This window comes from Pteropus alecto, unplaced genomic scaffold (assembly GCF_000325575.1).
Source record: "Pteropus alecto unplaced genomic scaffold, ASM32557v1 scaffold98, whole genome shotgun sequence".
In the NCBI taxonomy this organism is placed as follows: Eukaryota; Metazoa; Chordata; class Mammalia; order Chiroptera; family Pteropodidae; genus Pteropus; species Pteropus alecto.
Window position 1 is genome coordinate 2463023 of NW_006443570.1, and position 22747 is coordinate 2485769.

The 22747-nt window shown below is 53.7% G+C and overlaps 1 protein-coding gene across 4 annotated transcripts; it reads right to left on the reverse strand.

Moving 5' to 3' along the window:
* Positions 1 to 122: 122 nt before the first annotated feature.
* STARD3 (StAR related lipid transfer domain containing 3) lies at positions 123 to 22126 on the reverse strand. Of its 4 annotated transcripts, XR_001518053.2 has the most exons (16): positions 21971 to 22126; positions 10019 to 10291; positions 7178 to 7255; positions 6734 to 6811; positions 6559 to 6612; positions 6038 to 6155; positions 5716 to 5814; positions 5435 to 5490; positions 4953 to 5045; positions 4197 to 4259; positions 3931 to 4026; positions 3472 to 3551; positions 3276 to 3380; positions 2020 to 2113; positions 745 to 1549; positions 123 to 255 (listed from the first exon to the last, which is right to left on the reverse strand). XR_001518053.2 is itself a non-coding variant. In XM_006924703.3 (15 exons), the coding sequence occupies exons 2-15, from the start codon at positions 10238 to 10240 to the stop codon at positions 1445 to 1447; spliced, it is 1341 nt and encodes a 446-aa protein (XP_006924765.1). In that variant the 5' UTR covers positions 10241 to 10291; positions 21971 to 22126; the 3' UTR covers positions 123 to 1444. The 4 variants fall into 4 exon arrangements, 3 of the variants coding, with proteins under 3 accessions (XP_006924765.1, XP_006924766.1, XP_006924767.1); XM_006924703.3 differs by having other exon boundaries at positions 123 to 1549; XM_006924704.3 differs by lacking the exon at positions 7178 to 7255 and having other exon boundaries at positions 123 to 1549.
* Between the last annotated feature and the right edge of the window lie 621 nt (positions 22127 to 22747).

Genomic DNA, 22747 nt, shown 5'->3' on the forward strand with positions numbered 1-22747 from the left:
GGGTGGGGGAGGGGAGGGAGAAGCGAGGGCATCATTGAATGGATAAAGCACCCAGCAGCTGGGAAAGTCTATGGGCACCCAAGTGGGGCAGACTACATACCTTTGATTACTGAGGCGCTATACCTGATTCTTAGTGCCTTTTAATCTTATAACCTTGTGACGTAATGAGTCTCCCATTTTTACAAAGTAGGAAATGGAGACTAAGATGTAGGTTTGCCCAGGGTCACACACCAGCAAGTCAACTCCTTTGGAAGCCTGCAGGCGGAGAAGGAAGAAGGCAGCACCCTGGCCCTTGCCTGGGAGTGTGCTGCCCTTAGTTGGGTATGGCAGGACAGAGTGGGTAGGTGAGCGAAGCCCAAGCCCGAGGCAGAGATCTCAGAGGTGCCTCAGTAACCAGGAAGCCCAGGCCCCACTTCCAGGTTCCCCTGCCCCCCACTGGCCTTGGGACCCCAGGTATAGCCAGGGCCTGCTGTGGGTGCTGCTGGTCTCCCCTACCTCCTCCCAAATGCTGGACTGGAGACCTTAACCTGACCGTCCCTCACAGGAAGCCTGGCGGCGGGCGGGGGGTGGGGGTGGGTGAAGTATTTTTCTCTGACCAGTCATCTGCCCAGTTGAACCATTCAGGAACATGTGTGAGTGTGGAGAGGTTGGGATGAGGGTTCCAGGAACTGGGTCCCCACTAGCTCCAGGGTGTAAGATGGTGTGTCATGTATCTGGCCACGGCAAAGGCTATTCCTTACCCACCTGCACGGTGCTTTCCTCCTCTTCCCTCAAGAGGCCAGGCTGGGAGAGTTGCTTTTTTTTGAGTTCATGTTTTTAATTGGCTCAAGTTACAAAGGTCCCCAAGGAGGCCCTGGGGGAAGGGAGAGAACCTGGGCGGGGTAGAGGTTCACTGCCAGCACCCACCATCCCTACCTTCCACCTGCTCCCCCACAAGTACATGTGGTAAAAGGTCTCAGACCCTTTAAATAATGCTAAAAAAAAAAAAAAAAAAGTGCGGACACAGCAGGCAGATGAAGGGGCTCCTGTACCTTAACACCGGTGACAAGGCTACTCTGGCCTCCATCTTGCCCAGGGACTCAGCCCTCACCCACCAAGTCTGAGGCTCCCATTCCGGACCCTGCCAGTGGCTAGGCAGGGGAAAGAGGATCCTCCAGGAGGCGGGGACATCATGTAAACAGCAGCAGGACAGACCCCGCTCGCTTCCATGGCCGGGCCCCGGCGTCCAGATGCTCCACCCTACAACCTGCTCAAGGCTGTGGCTCCCAGGCACAGCAAAGCATGGTGGAGGGTGGTAGCTTGGGGCCAGGGGGCTGCCATGGGAGGAAACTTCTTTCTCCCACTGTCTGAGGCTAGGTCCTCCATGGGCAGTCCCATGGCCCCTCTCTGGCTCTGGAGGCTGTGGCGACAGGACCCTGGCCTGCAGGGTGGCGATGGGGCATGGTTACGCCCGGGCCCCCAGCTCTCTGATGCGCTGCCGCAGGTGAAAGGCAAATTCAAACATGGTGGCTGCGAGGCTCTGGTGAATGAGGTACCTGGGCAGACGGCCCTAGGGAAGGTGGGAAGAAGTTCCAGGCCCAGGCCGGCTTGCCCTCCGCAGGGGCTCCCCACAAGCAGGCACTCCCTTCTCAACAACTGGCTTCAGTGGGGAGTGCTCTGGGCTAGAATGCAGGTGTAGCTCTGGAATGCAGCCTAGGCGCCCCCACCCCCCTCGCCCCTGGCAGGAAGAACATGCTGTGCCCAGGTCTTGGCTCTAGCCACACAAACAGACCCAGGAAGGGCTGGGTTGGCAGCCAGCCACCCCTCTTTGGGACCTCAAGAGTCAGAGGTAACAAACGGGAGGCACAGGCCCTCTAGCAGCTCAGGGTGAGAAGACCATCCAGACCCTGCCCCAAATTTGACAGTAAGAAAGGAGGTGGAGAGCAGCAGAGACCCTGAGCAGGGCAGGGAGCCCCAAAGGTCACACAGCAGAGCCTTCTCCACTCCATCAAGCCTGCCTTGCAGCCCTAGCACCCCCACCTTGAGATCTGTGTTAAGAATCCAGATGAAGGTGCAGACACGGGGATTACTGGCTGACTTGAGCACGATGAAGCCCCCAGGACCATTCTCTCCCCTAAGGAGAGAGACACCGTTGCAGGTGGGACCTTGGAGCCAGGCAAGGCCCCTGACACCCCCAACCCATTCTTGGCTCATCTTGGACTACGGTGGAAGAGAGAAGGGAGCTGATGGTCTAGCGACTGCTACCTGGCCTCAGCAGGGACCAGAACAGGTGTCCTAGAGGCCACAGCCCTCCATCCCCACCCACTGTGAAGCTTAAACCCTTTTATAACAGCCTGCCGATGTTTGCACACCCCTAGTGGCAAGGAGCTCACCACCCTTCCAACCCTCATCTACTCTGTCCAATGAGTCCAGGTCAAGTCTAGCTGTGAAGGGGTGGGCTGGTCGGGCACTTCTCACCCCTGCCAAACTCGGGGTGGGGTGGGGTGGGCAGTGCAGTGCTGGTGGGCTCCAGGAGGGTGCACCCTCTGGGTCAGGGCCTGGGCTGCATGGTTCATATCCATTTAATTTGCCCACAGCTCCACAGAGCACTCCTAAGCCCACTACATAGATAAGGAATTTGGCATTTTGAGAAGAAACGAGTTTGCCTGTCACCCTGCAAGTCTGTGGTGTTACTTGGACCAGAGTCCTGGTCTGATGCTCGAAGAACTGTGCTCCTCTGTAGAACCCCAGGAAGGCTGAGGGAAGAGTAGGGTATCTGGGAGAAGACTATCTGCAGTACTAGAGTCTAAGATTAGACAGGAAGAAAACTGCAGAATGCCCCGGCACAGCAGCAGGGAACGCTTAACTCCTCTTCCTCTGGTGGGACTTCTGAGAGCTCCAGGAGAAAGGCAAGTCAGCGGGGTGGGGAGAGGAGGAGGAAAGGGAACTAGAGTCTCCTCAGGCAGGAAGGTGAAAGCCCAGAATGCAGAGCCTCCTGCTCAGGTCGCCTGGACCAGCGTGGCCTCACGGCTCCCGGCTCTCTTCCCTGCTCTACCCCTGGAGCTGCCCTCCAGCGCGGGTGGCATGGTTCCAGCCATTATTCCCTAAGTCTCCAGCAGACAAAGCAGCTGATTAGCAGGATTAGGGGCCAGGAGGGGCAAAGCCCAGTGGGATAGGGGACAGGAAGGAGGCCTCAGCAGGACATAGTTCCCAGCTGTACATGCTGTACCCTGCCCTGTTCTCACAGCCACCGGGGTGGGGGAGGGGGCAGGTGGGAAGGGCAAGGCGAGGCTCACCTGACATATTTGTGTGTTGGGGGCTTGGCACAATGGGTGGCCGCGATGCCTGATGACAGGTATCGGTCTCTGCGCCGCTCGATGCGTCGGACATTCACAAAGTCCCTGGGGGAGGGAGGGTTAGGTCAGCGGGTGCCAAGCCCAAGATGCAGGGACAGGAGGCCTGCTTGAGAGGAGGAGCCTGGTGGCTACTCACCTAGGGGAGACCACACCACCTGCAGCCCCCGCAGAGACATCGTAGGAGACGAGGGTGTTGTCCTCCACTCTCTGTAGGATCTGTGGGCCGTCAGGAGAGAGGTGAGGTGCAGCCCACCCCAGGAGAACCCCAAACACAGGGTCTCAGCACCACAGGGAACCCCGCAGGCCAGCCTGCTCTCTGTTCAGGTCCTTTTACTGAGAGCCATTCCCATTCGGGAGTGCTGGGCCTGGCACTCTGTGAGCACTCCTTCCCACTTTCCTGACCCTCTCCGAGAGGCACTGTCGCCAACATCCCCATTTTACAGATGGGGGAGCTGAGGCAGAGCGCAGTTCAATGACATGACCCAGGTCCCCCTGCGGGTAACTGGTCATGCTGGGGCATGACTGCCTGGACCTACCACATCGCTCAGCCTCTGCCCTGATAGGTGGCAAGGTCGGGACCCCTGGCTCAGCTCACCTGACAGGCGGTCACTGTCTTGTTCCACAGAACCATCCTCTCAGGCTGCAGGATCACCTCCTGGTACACCAGCTCCGCAGGGCAGGGCAGGAAGGTCTGGAACAGGGCAGGTGGAGGGCTGGGTGGTGCCAGATATGCATGGGCACACTAGCCTTCCCCTCTTGGTGGGGAGAAACCTGCCAGAGGGCCCCTTGGCCCCTTCCTGGAGTCCCAGACAGAGCAGGAGGCTCCAGGACACTCCAGAAACACCCACTTCTCTCGCTCACCTTCAGGATGAATGTCTTGCCGTGAAAGGGAATCTCGATGGTGTACACAGTGTCCCCATATTCCTGTGGGAGGGACGGAAGGGTAGCAGGGAGGTGGGAGGAGGATGAGGAAGGGTATGGGGTAGCAGATGGGCTGCTGGAGCCAGAATGGGTGACAGGTAGGTCAGGTTTTCAACAACTCAGGGCAGAAAACTCTAGGAGTCCGCAGATATTAGAGCAGCCGTTAAAAAAACAGTGCTTCTGACTAACGTCCAGCAACAAGGAGAGAGAGGCTTTTGATATCGAGTTAAAAGACAGAAACATAGCTGTGGCTGCAACCACCAAGAACCACGTCTCCAAGCCGACAAGGGCTGCCAGAGGAACTGGCCAGAGAAAGGAAAAGGGTGGGATGTTTCTCCTCTGTTTTCCAAGCTCTCCGCTATCTTTTTAGATAATATTGTTTTGATCATGAAACGAAACACCAGACACAGGGCAGAAGCCTGGCTTCGCCTTCAAAGCTGAGCTGAGGGAGCAGAGCAGCAGGAGGTGAAGCTGCGGGGAGGTCATGGGGAGGGGGAAGCAGTGGGGAGGGGCGGTGGAAACACCCGATCCAGCCTGACCTCCTGCCAAGTGGCTGACCCCAGGGCCCAGCCCCCTCTCCTGCTCTCCTGCGGCAGGGAGATGGTTCCAACTCGAATCTTATTTCTCAGACCTCAGAGAAGGGAGTGAACACTCCCAACACACATAAGCGGGTCAGGTGGGAGAGAGGTTTCTTACATTATTCTTTTCGAACTTCCAGTTCTCCTCCTGGGCCAAGATCTGGTCCACCACCGCCATGGCCTCCTTACCCTGGTGGATGTACTCCCGCTCCTGGCCAGGGAGGGGAGGCAAGAGGGGGTCAGCCTTGGGCCTGCACCCCATCTTGTTTGTGGCTGGTTCTTTCTCTAGACACTCCACGCGTCTCATGGAAGCCTGACCTGACCAGACATGGGGTGTAAGCTGGTCTCCTGGGCCCTGCAGGGCTCCGGGGGCCAAGAGCTGTGACTGTGACTGTGGCTGCTCCCACTGGTTCCCAGGTATGAGGCAGACCAGTGGGCCTGACAGACAGTGGGGTCAACGCTCGAATGGGTACTGACTGGCATTTGGGCTGCTGAGGTCCACCCCCTGCTGCGAAGCCCCTGCCCACCCTGGCTGAACCCAGAACTGGCCCTTCTCCAGGTGCCCACTCAGAAGGCAGGGTGGGGTGGGCAGCCAAATACCTGGGCAGAGAAGCTTTTCTTCCCAACAACTTCTTCATCTGATTCATTGTCAGACCCTGCAGAGAACGAGCTCAGATGACAATGGGAAGAGGTGGGGAGAGAGTGGGGAGAGAGTGGGGTTCGGTACAAATGCAGGATGTGGGGGGATGGAAGCGTGCGTGTGGGAGGGGGTTGCTGGCTTTCCCCAGGGAGCCCATAGAAGGAATAGAAATAGACCCAGCCTACCCCACACCTTATAAAGCCCCTCCCTGAAGGTAGTTCCCCACCCACCAACCCATCACCTGCAAAGGATTCTGGGGGTGAATAGAACTGGCCCTCGGACAGAGCTCCAGAGAAGAGTAGGGGTCCGCGGGCGACAGCTGCCTGGGCAGCAAGATACCCTGAGAGAGCAGACATGGGCAGCCATTGTTCCAGACCAAGAACAGTCAAACCTTGGCAGCCCGGAGAACCTCCGCCCGGGGCTCACCCTTAGGCTCTTGGAAGCTGCTCGACTTGGCAATATGGCTCAGAACTGGCTTAGAACTGGCTCTCATGCCTGAAACTCTCCTCTCTTGGGGCTGGGATGACCCTCACTGTCCCCCACCCCATACCCCTAACACTCACATCGCTCCTCCTCCGCCTCCTGTGGTAGGACTTTGAAGTCAAGGAACCAGGTCTCCAACCAGGCAAGGACAAAGGAGACGATGGGGAGCAGGTAGCCAAATGCTCCTTTGCTGAGCAGCTGTGGAGGGAGGGGGCTGAGCTCCATGGGAGAGGGTCATCCTAAACCCAGAGCAGAGACCCCTCCTTGGGCTGTCGACTCTGGCATACATCCCTCTCCTGGTACCAGCTGCTTGGGGACCCTCTATGGCACATGCCTCTGAGATGGATTAATGAATTCTACAGGATAAACTGAGGTTAGACTGGAGGATGAAAGACTTTGTTCTTGGGGCTGCAATGGGGGCAAGCAGAAGAAGCCAGTGAAGATGATTCCTTAGAAATATCAAAGGACAGGCTGTCTCTTCACTTCAACCCTGACGATAGGGACAGAAACCCAAAATATGAGAAATGGTCTCTTCTTAGGAGGAGAAGCCCATTACTCAGGCCAGACGCCCACCAGACCAGCCAAACCCAGAGCCACTGACCTCAGAGAGGATGACCTTGACAATGAGGAAGGCACTGGACACCAGCGTCGTTACCTGCTCAAGGGAAGGAAGGAAGGAGAAAGGGAAAGCAGGCTGGAGAGTGAGTCTCCCTCCATCCCATCCCTGGCACCAGCCCCACGAGGGCCCCAGAACTGCCAAGAAAGTGGCTTCTTACCGCAATCACCCACCAGTGCCGGAGCCGTAGCACTGCGTAGCCCAGGAGCAGTCCCGAGAAGCGGAAGAAGGCCAGGACCTGGGGGCCAGAGGTGGGGGAGCCGTCACAGGCAAGCCGATGTCGCCTACCCCTTCTGAAGGCTGACCTCCCCCTCCAGTCCTGCTCCCCCAGGTTCCCTCCACATGGGTGTGCGTGCTGCAGGAGGAAACGTCTGGGTCAGTGTTTCTTTCAGGACACTTCGGATGTGACCTTCTTGGACAGGGGTCTTGTCTTGCCCTCCGACTGGGGGTCTCATTTAGGAAACGTTTTGAAGACTGAAGGCTCCCTGAGGATGGGCACCAAGTCTCTCTGATCAGGTGAGAATGTGCGTTTCCAAAAGAAGAGAGTCTAGCCAGAGTCATGTCCCTGCTCCCTCTCTGCCCCCAGGACCCTACGGTCACTCACAAAGATGTCAAAGAAGGAAGTTTTAAAGTTGTAGTGGATGATCTCCTGCTCCAGGTTCTTCTGGATACCTGTGTTGGTCTGGAAGAGGGAGATACAAACAGCTCTGCAGGCAAAACCCAGTCCCCGGGGCTGCCCCTCACCTCCCGGAATGGGGAAGAGGCAGGAGGAGGGTGGAACCTGGAGGAGAGGCTGTCAGTGCTAAGTCATTGCCCAAGGAGGTCCCGGAAGCAGCAAGGGAGTTCAGCCAGGGGCCTGGGGCCCCAGCACTGATACTGTTCCTCTAAGGATCCAGGAGGCCTAGGCTGGGCTTGAGCACTGACGCTCATGGGCACACTGCCCAGGAAGGGGTAGGCTTGGAGGGCCTCGGGGCCGTGCAGGGGAGGTAATGAGCCCCATGCAGGTAGGTAGGGCTGGCTGACAGGGTGCTGGGAGCCTGCCTCTCACATAATTTCATCTCCCTCCCACAACTGCGGTGCCCACCTTCCCAGCCAACCATCCATCTGGGGTGATGGGGGCCGAGGGTGGGCAGCGGTGTCAGACGGAGCCCCAGGTGGCAAATCAATTGATTAGGTTTGTGCTTAATAGGTAAAATCCATCACGCTGCTAGAGAGAATGGCATGGAGAGTGAGCAGACTTGTCCTTGCCCCTGTCCCTGCCCTGGCCACCCACACATTTTCAATGCGACCTCTGAAACCTTGGCTAGGGAGTGAGAAGGTCTGAAAGAATGCCAAGAGCCAGACTGTAGCCTGAGGGGGAAGACCCTTCATGACCACCTAGACCACCTAGACCGAGGTTTCTAATCTCTGGCAAATGGTTTGAATTTAGGGTGGAGGGCTTGTTAAAGATACAGATGTTCAGACCACTGAGTCTGAATCTCAAGGTCAGCTGAGCATCTGAAAACTTTATAAAGTTCCCAGGTGATTCCGATGCTCAAAGAGGGAGCCAGCAGTCTGGACAGCCCCCCAACCCCCACCACCACTGATGCTAGAAATCCCCTCTATATCCCCTCCACGTGCCTCTACTTCAAGACCATCTTGAGCCCTCCAGAGTCCAACGCCCCCATCCCCTGGCCTGACACCCCATCCCGCCCTACTCAGGCCCTCTACTTTCTCCTTAAACTGCTCCCACTTGGGCTCCACAGCCCCTCCCACCTCTAACAGTCATTGTCCCTCACAGCTCTGTCCTCCACCCTTTTCTCTTTACAGAGAACTCCCCCTCCACCAGGGTACCCGCCTGAGCTGACCGCATCGGGACTCAGGAGAGCCGAGTCCCTGTTCCAGCTTTGCCAGTATCTGGCAACAAGACCCTGCGCAGGACTTGCAACCTGCTGGGGTCCTCGTACCCACATGGTCTGTTGGAGAACTAAAAATATACAAGCTCCAAAATACAAAAATAAAACTATAAAGTTGAAAGTAAAAATTTTAATTGTCTACCAAGTGAAACATTATGCTAACTCTACTAACTGTTAAATCCAGCATTCTGAAATTTTTCGTTACATTTGAAAACAATTTGGAGGTTATGTTTTTTCCCTCTCCAAGAATTCCCAAGTATGCATGACTGCTGAGCTATTACAGCCGATACAGCCAGATCATTTCAAAAGTAAAATCAAAATATTTTTCAGCTTTCTTCTGGCAAGAAAATATATATTGAATGAAGGATGTGGGTAAGTTTCAGTGCTTCCTTTGATGTTGGATGGGACCTTCAAAAGGAAGAATTGCTAAGGCCTCAGAAGCTCTCTGAACAGCCCTGAACCTTGCTGGGCCTCTGCTCTTTCATCTGTAAGACGGTCCCTAAGGTCCCCTGTGGTTGTGGCTCTATCTCACTGAAGGTGCCAGCTCATCTCTGTGGACAAAGGACAGTCACCCTGAGACCCCTACCTTGTCCTCCAACCCAACATGCCCAGAATCAAACTTATCTTCTTCACCCCTAAACCAGCCCCTTCTCCAAATTCCTCACTTCTATCAACAAAGTCATCCTCTTCCTGTCACCCGAGTTTGAGACCTGTAGAAAAGTCATCTGTCATCCAGAACTGTCTCATTTTGCAGAAGGAAAATGAGGGGAGGCTCAGAGAGGCTCCCTCGCAGAGATCCCAGTTAATGCAAAGAAGCTGGGATAAGACCGAGTCTGGGATGCCCTGTTCCCACAGCTTCTGCTTCTGTGGTCAGGTCCTACTCTGCCCGTCAGTGCCTGGAGATCAGGCCTCACTGCCAGCTGCCGAGCACTGCACAGAGGGCGGGGGGTGCTGCCCCTGTGCTGAGAGGCAGCTCCATCTCCAGGGCATCTCATCAAACCCAGAAAGCCAAACTGGGGGGCAATGGAGGAGTGTCCAAAATGGGGAGGGAGAGCTAAAAGCCACTGGCAACCGGGAATTTTTACTGGTTCGCTCCCCATTATACCCTCTGTTTTAGCACAGTGCCTGGGACACAGCAAGAGCTCAAAAAACGTTTGTTGAACAAATGAGTGAATGGATGAAGCCAGAGAGCAATGTAGGGCAGGAAGAAGACAGAGGTTTCAATAGCTCAACCAGAGCTGGTTGCGGTCTCTCCTCCTTTCTCAAGAGTGTCCACTAGGGGGACAGAATGGCACAGAGCTCAAGAGTGTACACTCCCGAGCCAGAGGCTCTGGGTTCAAACCCCGCCTCCTTCATATTACTTGCTGAGAGACCTTAAACAAATGGCTCAACCCTTCTGAGCTCCATTTTCTTTCTCTGGAAGGTGAGAAAAACAGCTGTTCTTCGCATTTTTCATTTGCGAAATCAACCCTCCCATATGGCAGATGGAGTAACTGAGGCTCAAATGTGCCCCGCAACATGGCTCGTGCCCCCAGCCTCACCCTACTCACATTCAGCTCAATGATCCAGAGCAGGGAGATGAAGAGCAGATCGAAGGTAACAAAGAGACAGAAGGTGCGGCGGACATCAGAGATAGTCTGGCGCTTCTCGGGAGGTGGCAGGAGAAAGTGCGAGGAGAGGCTCTGGCTGTGGGACAGTGACGAGCCCAGGGAGGCCACGGCTGGCAGGTTGCGCTCCAAGTCGCTGGCCAAATCCCCAGACAGTTTCTTCATCCTGGCGGGCCCCCACCTCAAGGCGGGAAGGGTGGGGCCTCAGTGGCACAGCTGGAGGGGAGACGAGGTGGCTGGGTCAAGTCATGCATGTCAGGGTCCTGGAGGTCGTGTTTACTTCCTTATCCCTTCACACACAGCCCCCAGGGACCCCATTTGTTTCCAAACACATTTCCTCCCCCTCCCAACCCCACAGCCCAGGGCTCTCTCTGCCCAAACTCCCTCCAGCAGCCTGACTTCCAGGCTGGAGGGGTTTGAGCATCCCTCACACTATCCTCCTTCCTCACCATCCCCTGCAAAGCCCAGGAGCCCCACGGTTCACCCTTGGAGGGCTCTGGGGGGGGGTCCTCCCCACTGCCTGGGGGCACAGTCTGCTCCTGCCAAGCCCAGCCCTGTGGTTCAGCCTCTGGTCCTGTCAACAGCCTCACGGCCTGCCCCCACCCCAGGAGAAGAGGGCCCCAAGCTCTCTGTTCTTTGTTTTCCAAGCACAAAGCCACATTCCCTCCCAGCAGCCAGCCCTCTCCTCCCACCCCCTAATCCATGGCAACTGGGAGGGACATCTAGAGCAGCACTCTGCGCTGGGACAGCAGGTATGGAGGGAGGACATCTCGGTCCCTTCTCTCTAGCTCCACCCCCACCACCCCACCTCAGGCTCAACCACCACCGTTTCTCTCCTGGATATTACGACACGCTCCTAATGGGTGCTTCTCTCATCCTGCAACCACCACTTCTCTACACAACAGCCAGAGAAAGCTTTACGAAACATAAATCGGACCCTGCTGTTCCCCAGTTAGATTACAACCCTCCACAGCCTCCCACAAGTCCGGGGATAACAGCGCCCTCCTCACCTGCCCTCGCCATGTCGTCTAGGCTCTACGGCGTGTAGTTCTGCCACGCTCCTCCCACAGCTCCTCTCAGGAGGCCTGCCACATGCTCACTGCCACTGCCACCCTGGCCTTCTTTCAGGTCCCTAAATGTGGCAGTCCGGTCCTGCCTCGGGACCGTGGACCTAGCTCTCCCAGCTGCGTTGTGGAGTGTTCTACCTGGTCCTTTCAACTAGCAGCTCAGAAGAGTCTCCTACCCTCCTGTCCCCAGTCACAGTGGCATGTGTATAGACTCTTCAGTGAATTCATCATCTGAAATGATCTTCTTTATTGTTCTGCAAACTCCACAGGCGCAGGGCCTTTACCTGACTTAGTCACTGCTGTCTCCTAGTGCCTAGCACAATGCCTGGCACCTAACAGGTGCTGAATGATTGACTGTTGAATAAATGGATGATGCAGAGGATCTCCTGGGCCTCAGCAACATGCTACGCAGCAGAGAGGGCCAGAGCAAACCCTAAAGAGAATAAGAACCAGCCACTATCCAAGGCTGGCCCTGAGCTCCACAGCCCATAACACAGGGCCCATGGCCATGTTTCATGCCCACATAGGGCAGGATGGTTCTTCCTATTCTACAGATAAGACAGCCAAGGCTCAGAGAAGTGAATGGACTTACCCACACCTTAACTGCCTATGCAACCATGAAGCTGAAATGCTAATGAACCCTAGAGACAAAAGAGGCCCCCGTTCACTCCATCCCTGCAGCCCTTGGGCCTGAGGACTCTGTTCCACCAATTGGCTGGCAAGGGGCCCTAAGAGGCCTGGTCCCCTGGGTGAGAGAAGGAAAGGTTCAGTCTAGAGCCAGAGAGAAGTGACTCAGTGTGGAGGGGCCTGAGCTTCTGGGACTTGATCAAGTCTCCCTCAGTCTTCTCACAGGTCAGGACCAGGGGACAGGTTTGGAGGCCAGTGGGAGGGGGGAGCCCTGGATGCTTGACCCTGACCCTGGGAAGGCAAGATCTAACCAGTCTCTCTATTGATTCACTGTTTCCTCTAAACCTTTGCTATATGTAATACCTGCCACAGCCCCCTCAATCTACTAAGTCCAAAACAAGCCTCAAGTTTGTTGCAAGCAAAAGGTTCTGAGCAAGCCAGTTCATCCATCCCTCTGCTTCTGCACAAGCCCCAGTGGAGGGAAGCTGACATATCAGCAAAGGCATCAGCCCAAGACCACCCCGCAATACCACACTCTTGGAGGTCCCCATGAGAAGCTCATCCAGAGGGTACTGAAGGAAAGCTGGGACCAGCTCTAGAAGGAGGATGTCAGAGGACGGATGTGACAGGCTGCCGGCAACGGGACCCCCCAACATTGATCAGCCAGACCTGGTACCAGACTGCAGGATCAGCGCATCCCTCACTGTGACAGGGCTGCAGCTCCAGGGTACGTGACATTTCCTTGTCTCTAATAGGCCTTGTCTCCTGCCAGACCTGTCTCCATCTCTCCCCTTTCCTGTCTGTCTCACAAACTACCTTTCTATCTTTTCTTTGTGTCTTTGTACTCCCTCTCCCGTGCCCATTTTTATTTTGCCCCGAGTCTTCTTCCCCATCTCTCTCCCATTTATGTCTTCCTCTCCATCACCATCAGATTTCTCCCGTTTTCTCTTACATTTCTCTCTCTCTCTTCTCCATCTGCCTTCACTCTGTCTCTCTCTCTCTCCTTCCTTATCTCACTGCAGGGTGCGATGGCTTTCCTACTCCTAGTCTGCTCCTGTGTCTGTCTTTCCCCTGGCTTTCTCCCTCCCTCCCTGGGGACAGGACTTGGGTGGCAGCAGCTTGGGTGTGAGACGCACTCAGCACTGACACTTGCGCACCCAGACATCCCTGTTGAAGCGAGAGACATAGATGGAGCTGAGAGCAGAGGTGTCGGGGAGTCTGGGAGCTATAGATGCGAGGGCTTGCGGGAGCCAAGAACGGGGGCTCTGAAGCAGGGGTGGAGATGGCTGGCCGAGAGTCGGCGGGGGCAGGGGGACATGCTGTATCGCCCTCCCCCTATGAAAGCAGCTCAGAGTCCAAATAAGCCAGAGTAGAGCAGAAGGAGCACTGGTTAGGAGTTAGGACCTGGGCCCCAGTTTAGGCGCAGCCACTAATCCTAAGTAACTTTGGGCAAGTCCTTCTCACCAAGGAAAAAGGTCAATGGTTTTTAAAAACCCCTTTAAGAGAAACTTAAAAATATAAAAGAAAACCTTACTTGGAACCTTAATATATAACATAGATGAAAACAGAACTATTATGGGGCCTGCCATAGAAGATGGCCACAGAACCCCACCAGTCAGCCTTTCCTCAAACTCCAGGGTTACCCTGAGGCACCTCCTTGGGTGCACCCGCTCGGATGACTTCAAAAGGCCTTTTAGCTCCCTCAGACCACCTGCCAGTCTAAGAGGTGAAAATCATCTTGGCCTGGAGTTGCCCTTAGCAGTCCCCAAAGTACTTGTTCTCTGGCCTTTGAGGGTGGAAGGTAGCAGTGCCAGCAGAACAGCTAGGCATGGCCTTCACCCCACAGTACCCACCCTCCTGGTAAGGGGGAGAGGCAGGAATGAGTGTTATGAGGCTGGAGACAGCAGAGCTGCCACCCAGCCCCCTGAGAGTAGCACACCCCCCGCCCGCCAAGCCCACCACCTGCTGTCACCGGCCCCTCCCGTGCGCCTTCAGAGATGTCAGGAGTGGAACAGCACGTGTGGTGTGAAGGAGCCCGCCTGGGATGGCTGCAGACTTGACACTCAATGTGTGTTTGCGGAAGCTGAGCTGCTAAGGCTTGTGGGGAGAGTGGGAGGGGGAAGGAAGGAAACTGGAGGTTTCATCATCCAAGGTTTGAAAGGAAAGGAGTGGGGAGGAGTAGCCAAGTCAGGTCTCTGGGCACAGTAGAAAGCTCCCGGGGCGAAGGAGAGGTGGGCACGGGCCCTCATGTCCCCTCCCAGGCTTCTCTTACCCCAGGAAATGCTAGTACCGCCCAAATGCAATCGGAGCTCTTGGGTGGGGCCCCAGACTCAGGGTAGACAACAGCAGGCAGTTGACATTCTGGAAAGAGAACTGGACTCTGAAATCAGGGTTCAAATCTCAGTTTGCCCTTAATCAGCTGTGCAATCTGGGGCAAATATAACCATTCTGAGATTCGGTTTCTTCAGTTGCATTAAACAAAGGCAACAATAATGCACAGTAAATCCTCAATGTCACTGATAGATTCTATGACTTTAAGTGAAACGATGCATAATGAAACTAATTTTACCACAGGCTAATTGATATAAACAAGAGTTAAGTTCCCACGGCAACGTTATAATGAAATGATGTTGAACCAAACAACGTTTATTTGAGGACCTGCTGTACTTAATGCCACAGACGGTACACTTAAAAATGGTTAACATGGTAAATGTTATGCTATGTATATTTTACCACAATAAAAAAGGCAACAATAATTGCTACCTTCTAGGGCTGGCATCTGTGAAAGTGTCAGGAGGAAGTACAGCAGATGTTTGGTCAGTGGTGGTTTAAATGGATTAAATAGCTGACAAGACCATTCAGGTGAGAGAGAAACTAAGTGTGTGTGTGTGTGTGTGTGTGGAGAGTGGGGAGGGAGGGAGCTTATATAGTACAGTGACATGTAATAAAATCCCCCAAAAGTCCTGGGTTCAAATTTGAGATCTACAATTCACCTGCCAAGTGACCCAGAGCAAGCTCTCTGAGCCTTCAGTCCAGGTGCCCTCATCTGTATATAAAAAGGGCCAAGATACTCCAGCTCCAGGCAAAGGTGAACTCCCAGGTGGGGGTGGGGGTAGGAAGTGGGGGGAGCTGTCCTGGTTCCCTGCACAGGCTCTCAGGGGGAGTGCCAGGACTGATCTCTGATACTACCCCTTCCCTTATTGTCTGGCCCCACTGCAGTTCAAGGTTCCCATCCCTCCTCCCATTTACCGCCAGTTCCCAATTTCCACAGTTCTTAGGTGGCAGGAGTACAGAAGAGGTCCTTGCCAGCCCTCAGTCACACCCCAGCCGGAAGCTCCAGCCATCTCTCAGCAGCTCAATACCCCAGCCACCATTTCCTGGCCAAGGCAAGTTTGCAATCTGAACAATGCCACTTATTCGCTGTGCAAGCCTTAGAGGCTGCATCTAGAAATTGGGGATACCTGTCTTGATCCTGGGCTGTCTGGGGAATCAGAGAAGAGGGCAGTGCAGAGTAAGTGCTCAACAGATATTCACCACTGCCATCTCTGAGTCTCCTTGTCCTCCCAATCTCTTCTGGAGGACTGGGCCAAACTGTACAAGTTCCAGCTAGGATGTGCTCCACAGAGCTGTGTTCTGTGACTCCAGGATAGGAGAACAAATTTCATCTATATCCAAAAATAATCCACATTTTTGGGCAGTGTGGCTTCTCCGAACCCTCTCCTGGGGCCAAGGGGGCAGTGGACATAAGTTCTTAACACCTCCCTCTCTCTGCATCCTCAGGAAACACTAGAATTAGCTCCACACTGCCACAGGGCCTTCCCAGCGGACCCCTAACTCAGCATAAATCAGGAGGAATCAGTGAAGCTGAGAAAGAACCGGACTCCACGCCAGGAGAAGGTTCAAACCCTGAATTTCCAATGTTACTACTCACTGAACCCATTTGTTTCTCAGTTTTCTCCTATGTAAAATGGGGATGACAGCAACACTTACTTCTTACAGGTATTTTAAGGATTAATAACTTACTAAATGCAACGGCCTAGAACAGTTCCTGACACAGAGGGTTAGCTAGTACGACATCCGTGCCTCTTCTCTAGAGAAAGACACAGTCTTGAGCTCTGACTGCCTCCATGAGATGGCTTCAGGCTAGGGCTAGGGTTGTTCTGGGTCAAGCTGCCCTGTTAATGCCCAGGCTAATGGTGAATCCACAGACAGGAGGAGGCAGAGGCTCTGGGTGTGGAAGAGGTTGGCCTTGGCCCTGTCTTGCGGATGGCCAGCCTGGGAGGAAGCTGGTTCAGGGAGGGAGGAGAGCAGATCAGATGGGCCTGCAGTCCAACCAGATGGGCCAGGAAAGAAGAAACAAATCTGGCTGGCAGTGGCCTGTGTAGCACCCTGCAGACCCCCTCCTTTACTCACTGCCCGTCCCCCAGGAACTGCAGAGATGAGTGGACGGAGAAGACTACAGCTCAGAGAGGCCTGCCCAATCTCCCAGCCAGGATGGGGCAGAGCTGACCCTAGAGGCATGCAGGCTTCCCCCTGTGATGGTCTGGGACCTACTAAACCCAAATGTAGCTGCTGCCTCCAGAGCCTCTTCTGGCCAGGGAGTGGGGTGTTAAAAGACCCCAAAGAGATTAACAGCCACCCAGCCAGGGCCTGTGGAGAGCCCAGTGTCCTCTCTTCCACATCCAAACCATTAGCAAATCCTGTTGGCTTTTCCTTCAAAATCCAGCTAGCATCTGCCCACTGCTCACCACTACCGCCACCGTCACCTTGCCCGAGCTGTCATCTCTCACATGCTACAGCTTCCTGCCCACCACCCTGTCCTTGTCTCAAGTCTATTCTCAACACAGCAGCCTGAGTGATCAGAGAAAAGTCAGACCACACCCCGTCCTCAATGCCCCAAACCTCCAATGGCTTCCAGCTCACCATTCCAGAGTAATGGCCAAAGTACCCACCCTGGCCTCCAAAGCCCTCTTCCACTGAACATTCTGCTGCAGCCACACTGGTCCCTCTCAGTTCCCTGGACATACCAAACATGCTCCCACCCCAGAGACCGTGCAGCTGCTGTCTTCAGTCTGGAGCACCCTGCCCACCCCAGGTCTCTGCATTGCTCCCTTCCTCCATTCTGGTCTCTGTAAATACCCCTATGCCCCTTTGGTGAGGCCTTCCCTGAACTCCCTATTTAGCCCCACCCTTCATCCACTTACTCTGCTTATTGTCCATAGCACTTATCACTCCAGTATGTTTAGTGGTCTGTGTCTACTGCCTGTCTTCTCAAACTGGAATGCAAACTTCATGAAAGCAGGGACTCCCAGTGCTATGCTCGCTGCTGTGTGCCCAGCACCCAGAATGATACTAGGCTCATAGCAGATACTCAGGAAATGTGTTGAAGAACTATTTACACCCTTCTGTACAGGTGCACATGCACACACTCCCTGCCCAGTCCAGAGTGCCTCTCCGGTAGCTGGATTCCGCCCTTTGCTGTCTCGCCCTGCCCAGAGCCCAGGCACCCCCTCCAGGAGCACGCAAGGGGAACTGGTTTCCTGGACACTCAGGCAGAGTGGCTGCTCCACTCCCCTTCCCTGAGCCTGGACTAGCAGGGAGAGGACTGGAGGTGAGTTAAATTCCTTAGCAAAAGTCAAGGAAGAAGGATTCAGCTTACTCTCGAGCAAGACCCTGTGGAGGGTCATAACCCTTCCCTAACACTCTCCCAACCACTGGCTGCTCCCACCGCACCGCATGGCTGACTGGTCTCCCTTTTGTGCCTCCAATAATACCCCTGTTCCCTCATTGTGGAACGACATCTTCCTGCTGGGGTAGAACTCTTGACTCTGCAGAGACCAGTTCAAATGTCACCTCCTGGGCAAAGCCCTCCCTTGCCCTCCAGACTTCTCTAACCACAGATCTCAGGATGCTGGTTCAGTACTTCCCTTACACACAGACCTGAGACTCACAGTCATCTTTCCTTGAGTGCTTGAGGCCCAGGTCACAGTGTCTGGCCATGGTACATATCTAGTAAGTTTACTGGTGTGTGGTCTGTAATGCCCACCCTGGAACATGGGAAAGGGTATGGGTTTGAGGTTGGTCAGCAGACCCGGGGTCAAAAATCCAAGACTGTTCTTTATTAGGCTGTGTGCCCTTGACCAAATCACTCCCTGTACCTCAGTCTCACCTATAAAATGCAGACGATATAGTGTCCGCTTTACAGGATTAGAAATAACATACACGAAGTGCCTGTGCCTAAATAACGGTAACTATTACTACTATTTGGGGTCCTGGGCTAGGCATGTCCAGTGTGGGCACTCTGCCCAAACTGAGGGTCCCATCAGTACTGCTAGATGGAAGGATGGGCTCTGGCTTCAGGGAGCTGACCCAGCATGGCACATATTAGGCTCTCCTGTAATTCAAGGTTCAGTGGCCCATGCCATCAGCCTTGGCACATTTGGCTGACTGGCCCCTACTCTATCCCACCTGCAGAGGGTTTGGGAAGTTCTCTGGAGAAGTAGGAATTGAAGGAGAGGAGGACATGGCAACAGTGATCAAATCAGATATCAGAACTGAAGCTCCATTTCTCCCTGCCTTCTGTGGAAATGGAAAAGGAAGACTCAAGCCAAAACAGAAACTATATTCATCACCCCTCCCTAGCCCGGGAGGTTCTGACGATATAGTTTACCAGAAAACCCTAACAAAGTGAGATCTTCAAAGCCCTTTTGCCCTCTCCACATGCCCCGACCTCTGTGATTCTATGACACTGGCCTAGTCAGGGGCTGGTGAGTCAGGCCCCACCCCACCCCTTAGTGCTGTTGTGTAATACCAGGGCTAATGGGTCAAGTTCCCAAGGTCAGTCTAGAAGGGGCCGGTCATCTTCCGGGAGAGATTTCAGTCCTATCAGCCCACTCAAGGGAAGGGTATTCCAAGGGTCGGGGTGGTTCAGCTCAGACTCCTCCCAGCACCAGCCCAGATGGGAAAAAAGCCAAGATCAGCCACTTCTCAGCCAGAAAAAGTTCAGAGGGATACACAACTGGTCAGAAAGGATGGCTTCCTTGTCGCCTGTCCTACTGATGTGGCAGCTGCCCCTTTGGGATCTAAGAACCCGAGGCAGTTTCAAGAGACAACTATGGACCTGGAATCAGGAGTCAGGAGCCAGTCTCTGCTGAATGATTTTGACCTTACTTGCCAAGTCTCAGCTTCCTCATTTGTGAAATGGAGCCAACAATCTCTGCCACTCAATGAAACAAGTATGAACTGTCAAATGTACAGGAATTTTGGTCTTACGTGCACAACTCTAGGTGTGCGAGAGCCCAGTTTAAAGCAGCACATATATGCTAAAGCCTACAGTGTGCCAGACACTGTGCTAGTCCCTGGGGACATGCAGCAGGTCAGTGTCTAGTAAGGGAAGCTGATAGATAAAAAAATAAACGGTGCCATGCTGTACAGCTTTCAGGGAGGAATGAACAAAGGACCATGGGCTCCCAGAGAAAGGAGTATCTGACCCAGGCTGGAGTAGGTGAGGCTGGGAAAGCCACAGGGAGGAGCCATCTGACCTAGGCATTGAAGAGTATCTATTGCTGCGGGCATTCCAGGCAGGCAAAGCAGCATGAACTAAGGCCCAACCTCAGGTCTAAAGCACAGACCCAGCTCACTGGCTGACCCTAACCCAGGGAGCCTGCCCCCAGACACTGGGTACCTCCTTAGGCATGATCCAGACATCCCCAGGGCATGGTCCCTGTAGGCTCATAACCCAAAGGGGCACTTCTTCATGGCCAATGAGGAAAGAAACGCCCAACTTTAGCAGAGGAGGCTGTCTCTTCCTCTGGCCTACCTCTGCTCCCCCTTCTCCTCTCGGCAAGAGCTCTGTTCAGAGGACCCAGCTCTCCATTCTTTGAGCCCATCATGCTGTTCGCCTGTCTCTGGTGAACTCATCCTCTTGCACTGAGGCCCCTCACTAATTGTTGGCTCTTCTGTGAAGCCACCCTTGGCCTTTCTCTGCCTTGAGTTCCCAGAACTTCATGTACAGTTCTCTAGAATTAATGCTTGCCATGTAACATCCATTTCCAGATTCACTTCCTGAGCAGACTCAGAGTCTGGGTCTTTTTCACTCTTGAATCGTTTGATAAATGTGAATCTTGGCCCCAATGCCCTCCACTCCAGCATTTTACTTATTTACAAAGAGCCAGGACTTGGGCCTCTGGGACAGAATGAGAAGCAAGCTGCATCAGCTGTCCTCAAACAGCTTGTGAAATTAAAAGCCATAACTACTGCTCTATATTGTTCTTATGTAAACAATAGCTAACATTTATTTATTGAGCATTACATGCTCACTGTTTTAAGTCATATAAACACATTATTTCATTTAATCCTCACCATAACTATGAAGTAGGTGCATTACTATCTCCATTTTACAAATAAGAAAACTGAGGCACTGACTTCATTGAGGTCACTAAACAGTATCAAAACCTAGGAACTCTGAGTCAGGACTCTGCATTCACAACCACTATGCTATATGGTCTGGGTGCTGCAGGAACAGAGGGGCAATATTTAGCCTTTGGGGGTGGGGGGGAAGATGATCCAGAGACTGCCTGAGCAAAGCACTGAAGCACAAGTTGAAGGTACCCTGGCAGGTCAGATAAAAAAAAAGGCTTTCTAAGAAGATTAAAAGGGCTTTCGTGCAAAGGCATAGAGACATGAAATAGCAAGGTTTGGGCATGTACATCCTACAAATGTCATATTATTGGACCTTAAGGTGTATATAGGAGACATAGATCATAGAGAACTCTGTAAATTGTGCTAGGAATTCACCCTTTCCTATATGCAATGAAAAGCCATCAAAAGGTTTTAAGCAAAGTAGTGACACTATGAGACTTTTTAAAAAGGATCGCAAGAGTTACAGTTTGGAGACTGAGTTGCAGACGGCCAGGACTGGAAGTTGCTGGGAAGCCACTGCAGTCATTCTGGTAAGAAACACATCGACAAAGGTGGTAACAAGAGATGAAGGTGTGGGGCCAGGTGTGAAGCATGTTCAGGAAGTTAGCTGGACTAGGTCTCCTCTTAGATGTGAAAAGTGAGAGAGAGAGGAGATAATGCTCAGGTTTCTGGCTGGGATGGGTGGCAGAGGAAGAATGAATCTGCAGAGGGAAAGACCAGTTCAAGTTTAAACTCAGTGAGCTGCAGCTGAAGTGGAGCTGTCCAAGTGGTACTGAGGCTCAAGGGAGGGGCTGCCCTGAAGTTGTAGATCTGGGAGTGGTTTGGGTATTTAGGCGGTGTAAAGCTGAAGCCCTGAGAGTACACAGATGACCATCCAGATTCAGTGTACCGAGGGGCTGGAGCAGAGGAGAATGGGAAATGGTACTTCTGTCAGAGCAGTAGGAAGAAAATAAGGAGACGCTGATGCAGAGGAATCCAAAAAACGGAGGTGGGGGCACGTGTGAATTATGTCAATTAAGAATGAATGTCAGCAGTTTATGCACCTCTAAGAACTCAAGGAAGATACTTTAAAGGGCCCTTTTTATGTCAATTAGAGTTATTCACTGCGGTTTCCAAAGGAAGTTGGGGGAGACCGGATGTCTGTGAGACGCAGACCTACAGGAAACGTGTAAATATTTTCCTCATTAGGAATCCCTGACCCCTCCCTATATCCAACTCCTGCCCGTAAATACCCAGATACCGTCCTCCTCGCCTCTACCCTCAATTATGTCAATTAAGAATGAATGTCAGCAGTTTTATGCACCTCTAAGAACTCAAGGAAGATACTTTAAAGGGCCCTTTTTATGTCAATTAGAGTTATTCACTGCGGTTTCCAAAGGAAGTTGGGGGAGACCGGATGTCTGTGAGACGCAGACCTACAGGAAACGTGTAAATATTTTCCTCATTAGGAATCCCTGACCCCTCCCTATATCCAACTCCTGCCCGTAAATACCCAGATACCGTCCTCCTCGCCTCTACCCTCACAGTGAACAGGGAGGCTCTACCCTGGCCCTATTGGGTGGGCGTGCCGCGGAAGGTCAGCCTCGGAGACCCCCGCCCCCTCGAAACTCGCACAAACAGAGGGAGGCCGAGCAGAGGAAGGGGGCGGAACCTGGGACGAGGGGGGTGTGGGAAGGGTCGGACGCAACCAAGAACGGACACCAGGCAAAGAGGCGGGATCCGCTAGCAAGAAAAAACCCTCGTGGCACTACCCAGTCTCAGTGACCTCTGCTGGACCCACCTGCTCCATGTCAGCCACCGGCCCGACTCTTCTGCCCCAGTAGCTACCCGGCTTCCCGGCACCAGCAGCGCCCCGGACCGGAAGGAGATCTTGCTGCGGCGCCACTTCCGCTGCTGAGTCCGCCCCGAGAATGAACCGGGACGTGCGTAAGGCTGCAGCCCCGCCCCTTCGCCTCAGCCTCGGTCCCCAAGCCCTTTGGCGCCACCCCCGAGGGCTAGAAATGAGGGCCGCAGCTAAAGTTCAACATCAAGAGGTTCTTCCTAAGGGTGAGGGAATGGGAAAGAAGCCCAAGTGCATCGTCGTAATTGGCTCACATAGGCCTAGCACAGTAGAAAAAAAGAGACCTTCTTCAGGGAGTGCTGGAGAGGACAGAATTTGGAGGAATCCATAATTATTCTTGAAGTACTTTTGTTCTCTTTCCTCCCGTTGCCTCTTTCTGCCATCTCTAGCAGGATCTAGAACTTTTGTGGTCCTTCCTAAGAGTGCCCCGAGCTGGTTGTCTGCAGGAAAGACTCCTAGACTAGAGGACTGGACACTAGGATCAAGTTGCTGACCCTTATGACCACCAACTAGGTCTTCCACACGGTAGTGGTGGTGAATCCGTTACCTCCTCCTCCCTTTCCTTTCCCCTGAAAAAAGGAGCCTCAGCACAGTTATTTACAAAGATTTATTACAGCACGGGAGCAGTTCAGGTCTGGAGTCAGGGAAGAGAGGAAGGGGGCAGAGCAGCTTGAGGACAAGAACCTGGCTCCCCCCACCACGTGCCCCCCCTAAGAA

What these genes read in the sequence shown, in the direction of transcription:
- STARD3 (XM_006924703.3), bottom strand. Translation starts at nt 10,240, where the DNA reads ATGAAGAAACTGTCTGGGGATTTGGCCAGCGACTTGGAGCGCAACCTG. An exon ending in CTTCCTTCTTTGACATCTTT is followed by an intron (nt 6,812 to 7,177) that starts GTGAGTGACCGT and finishes TCTGGCCCCCAG; the next exon opens with GTCCTGGCCTTCTTCCGCTT. An exon ending in ACCCCCAGAATCCTTTGCAG is followed by an intron (nt 5,491 to 5,715) that starts GTGATGGGTTGG and finishes CGTTCTCTGCAG; the next exon opens with GGTCTGACAATGAATCAGAT.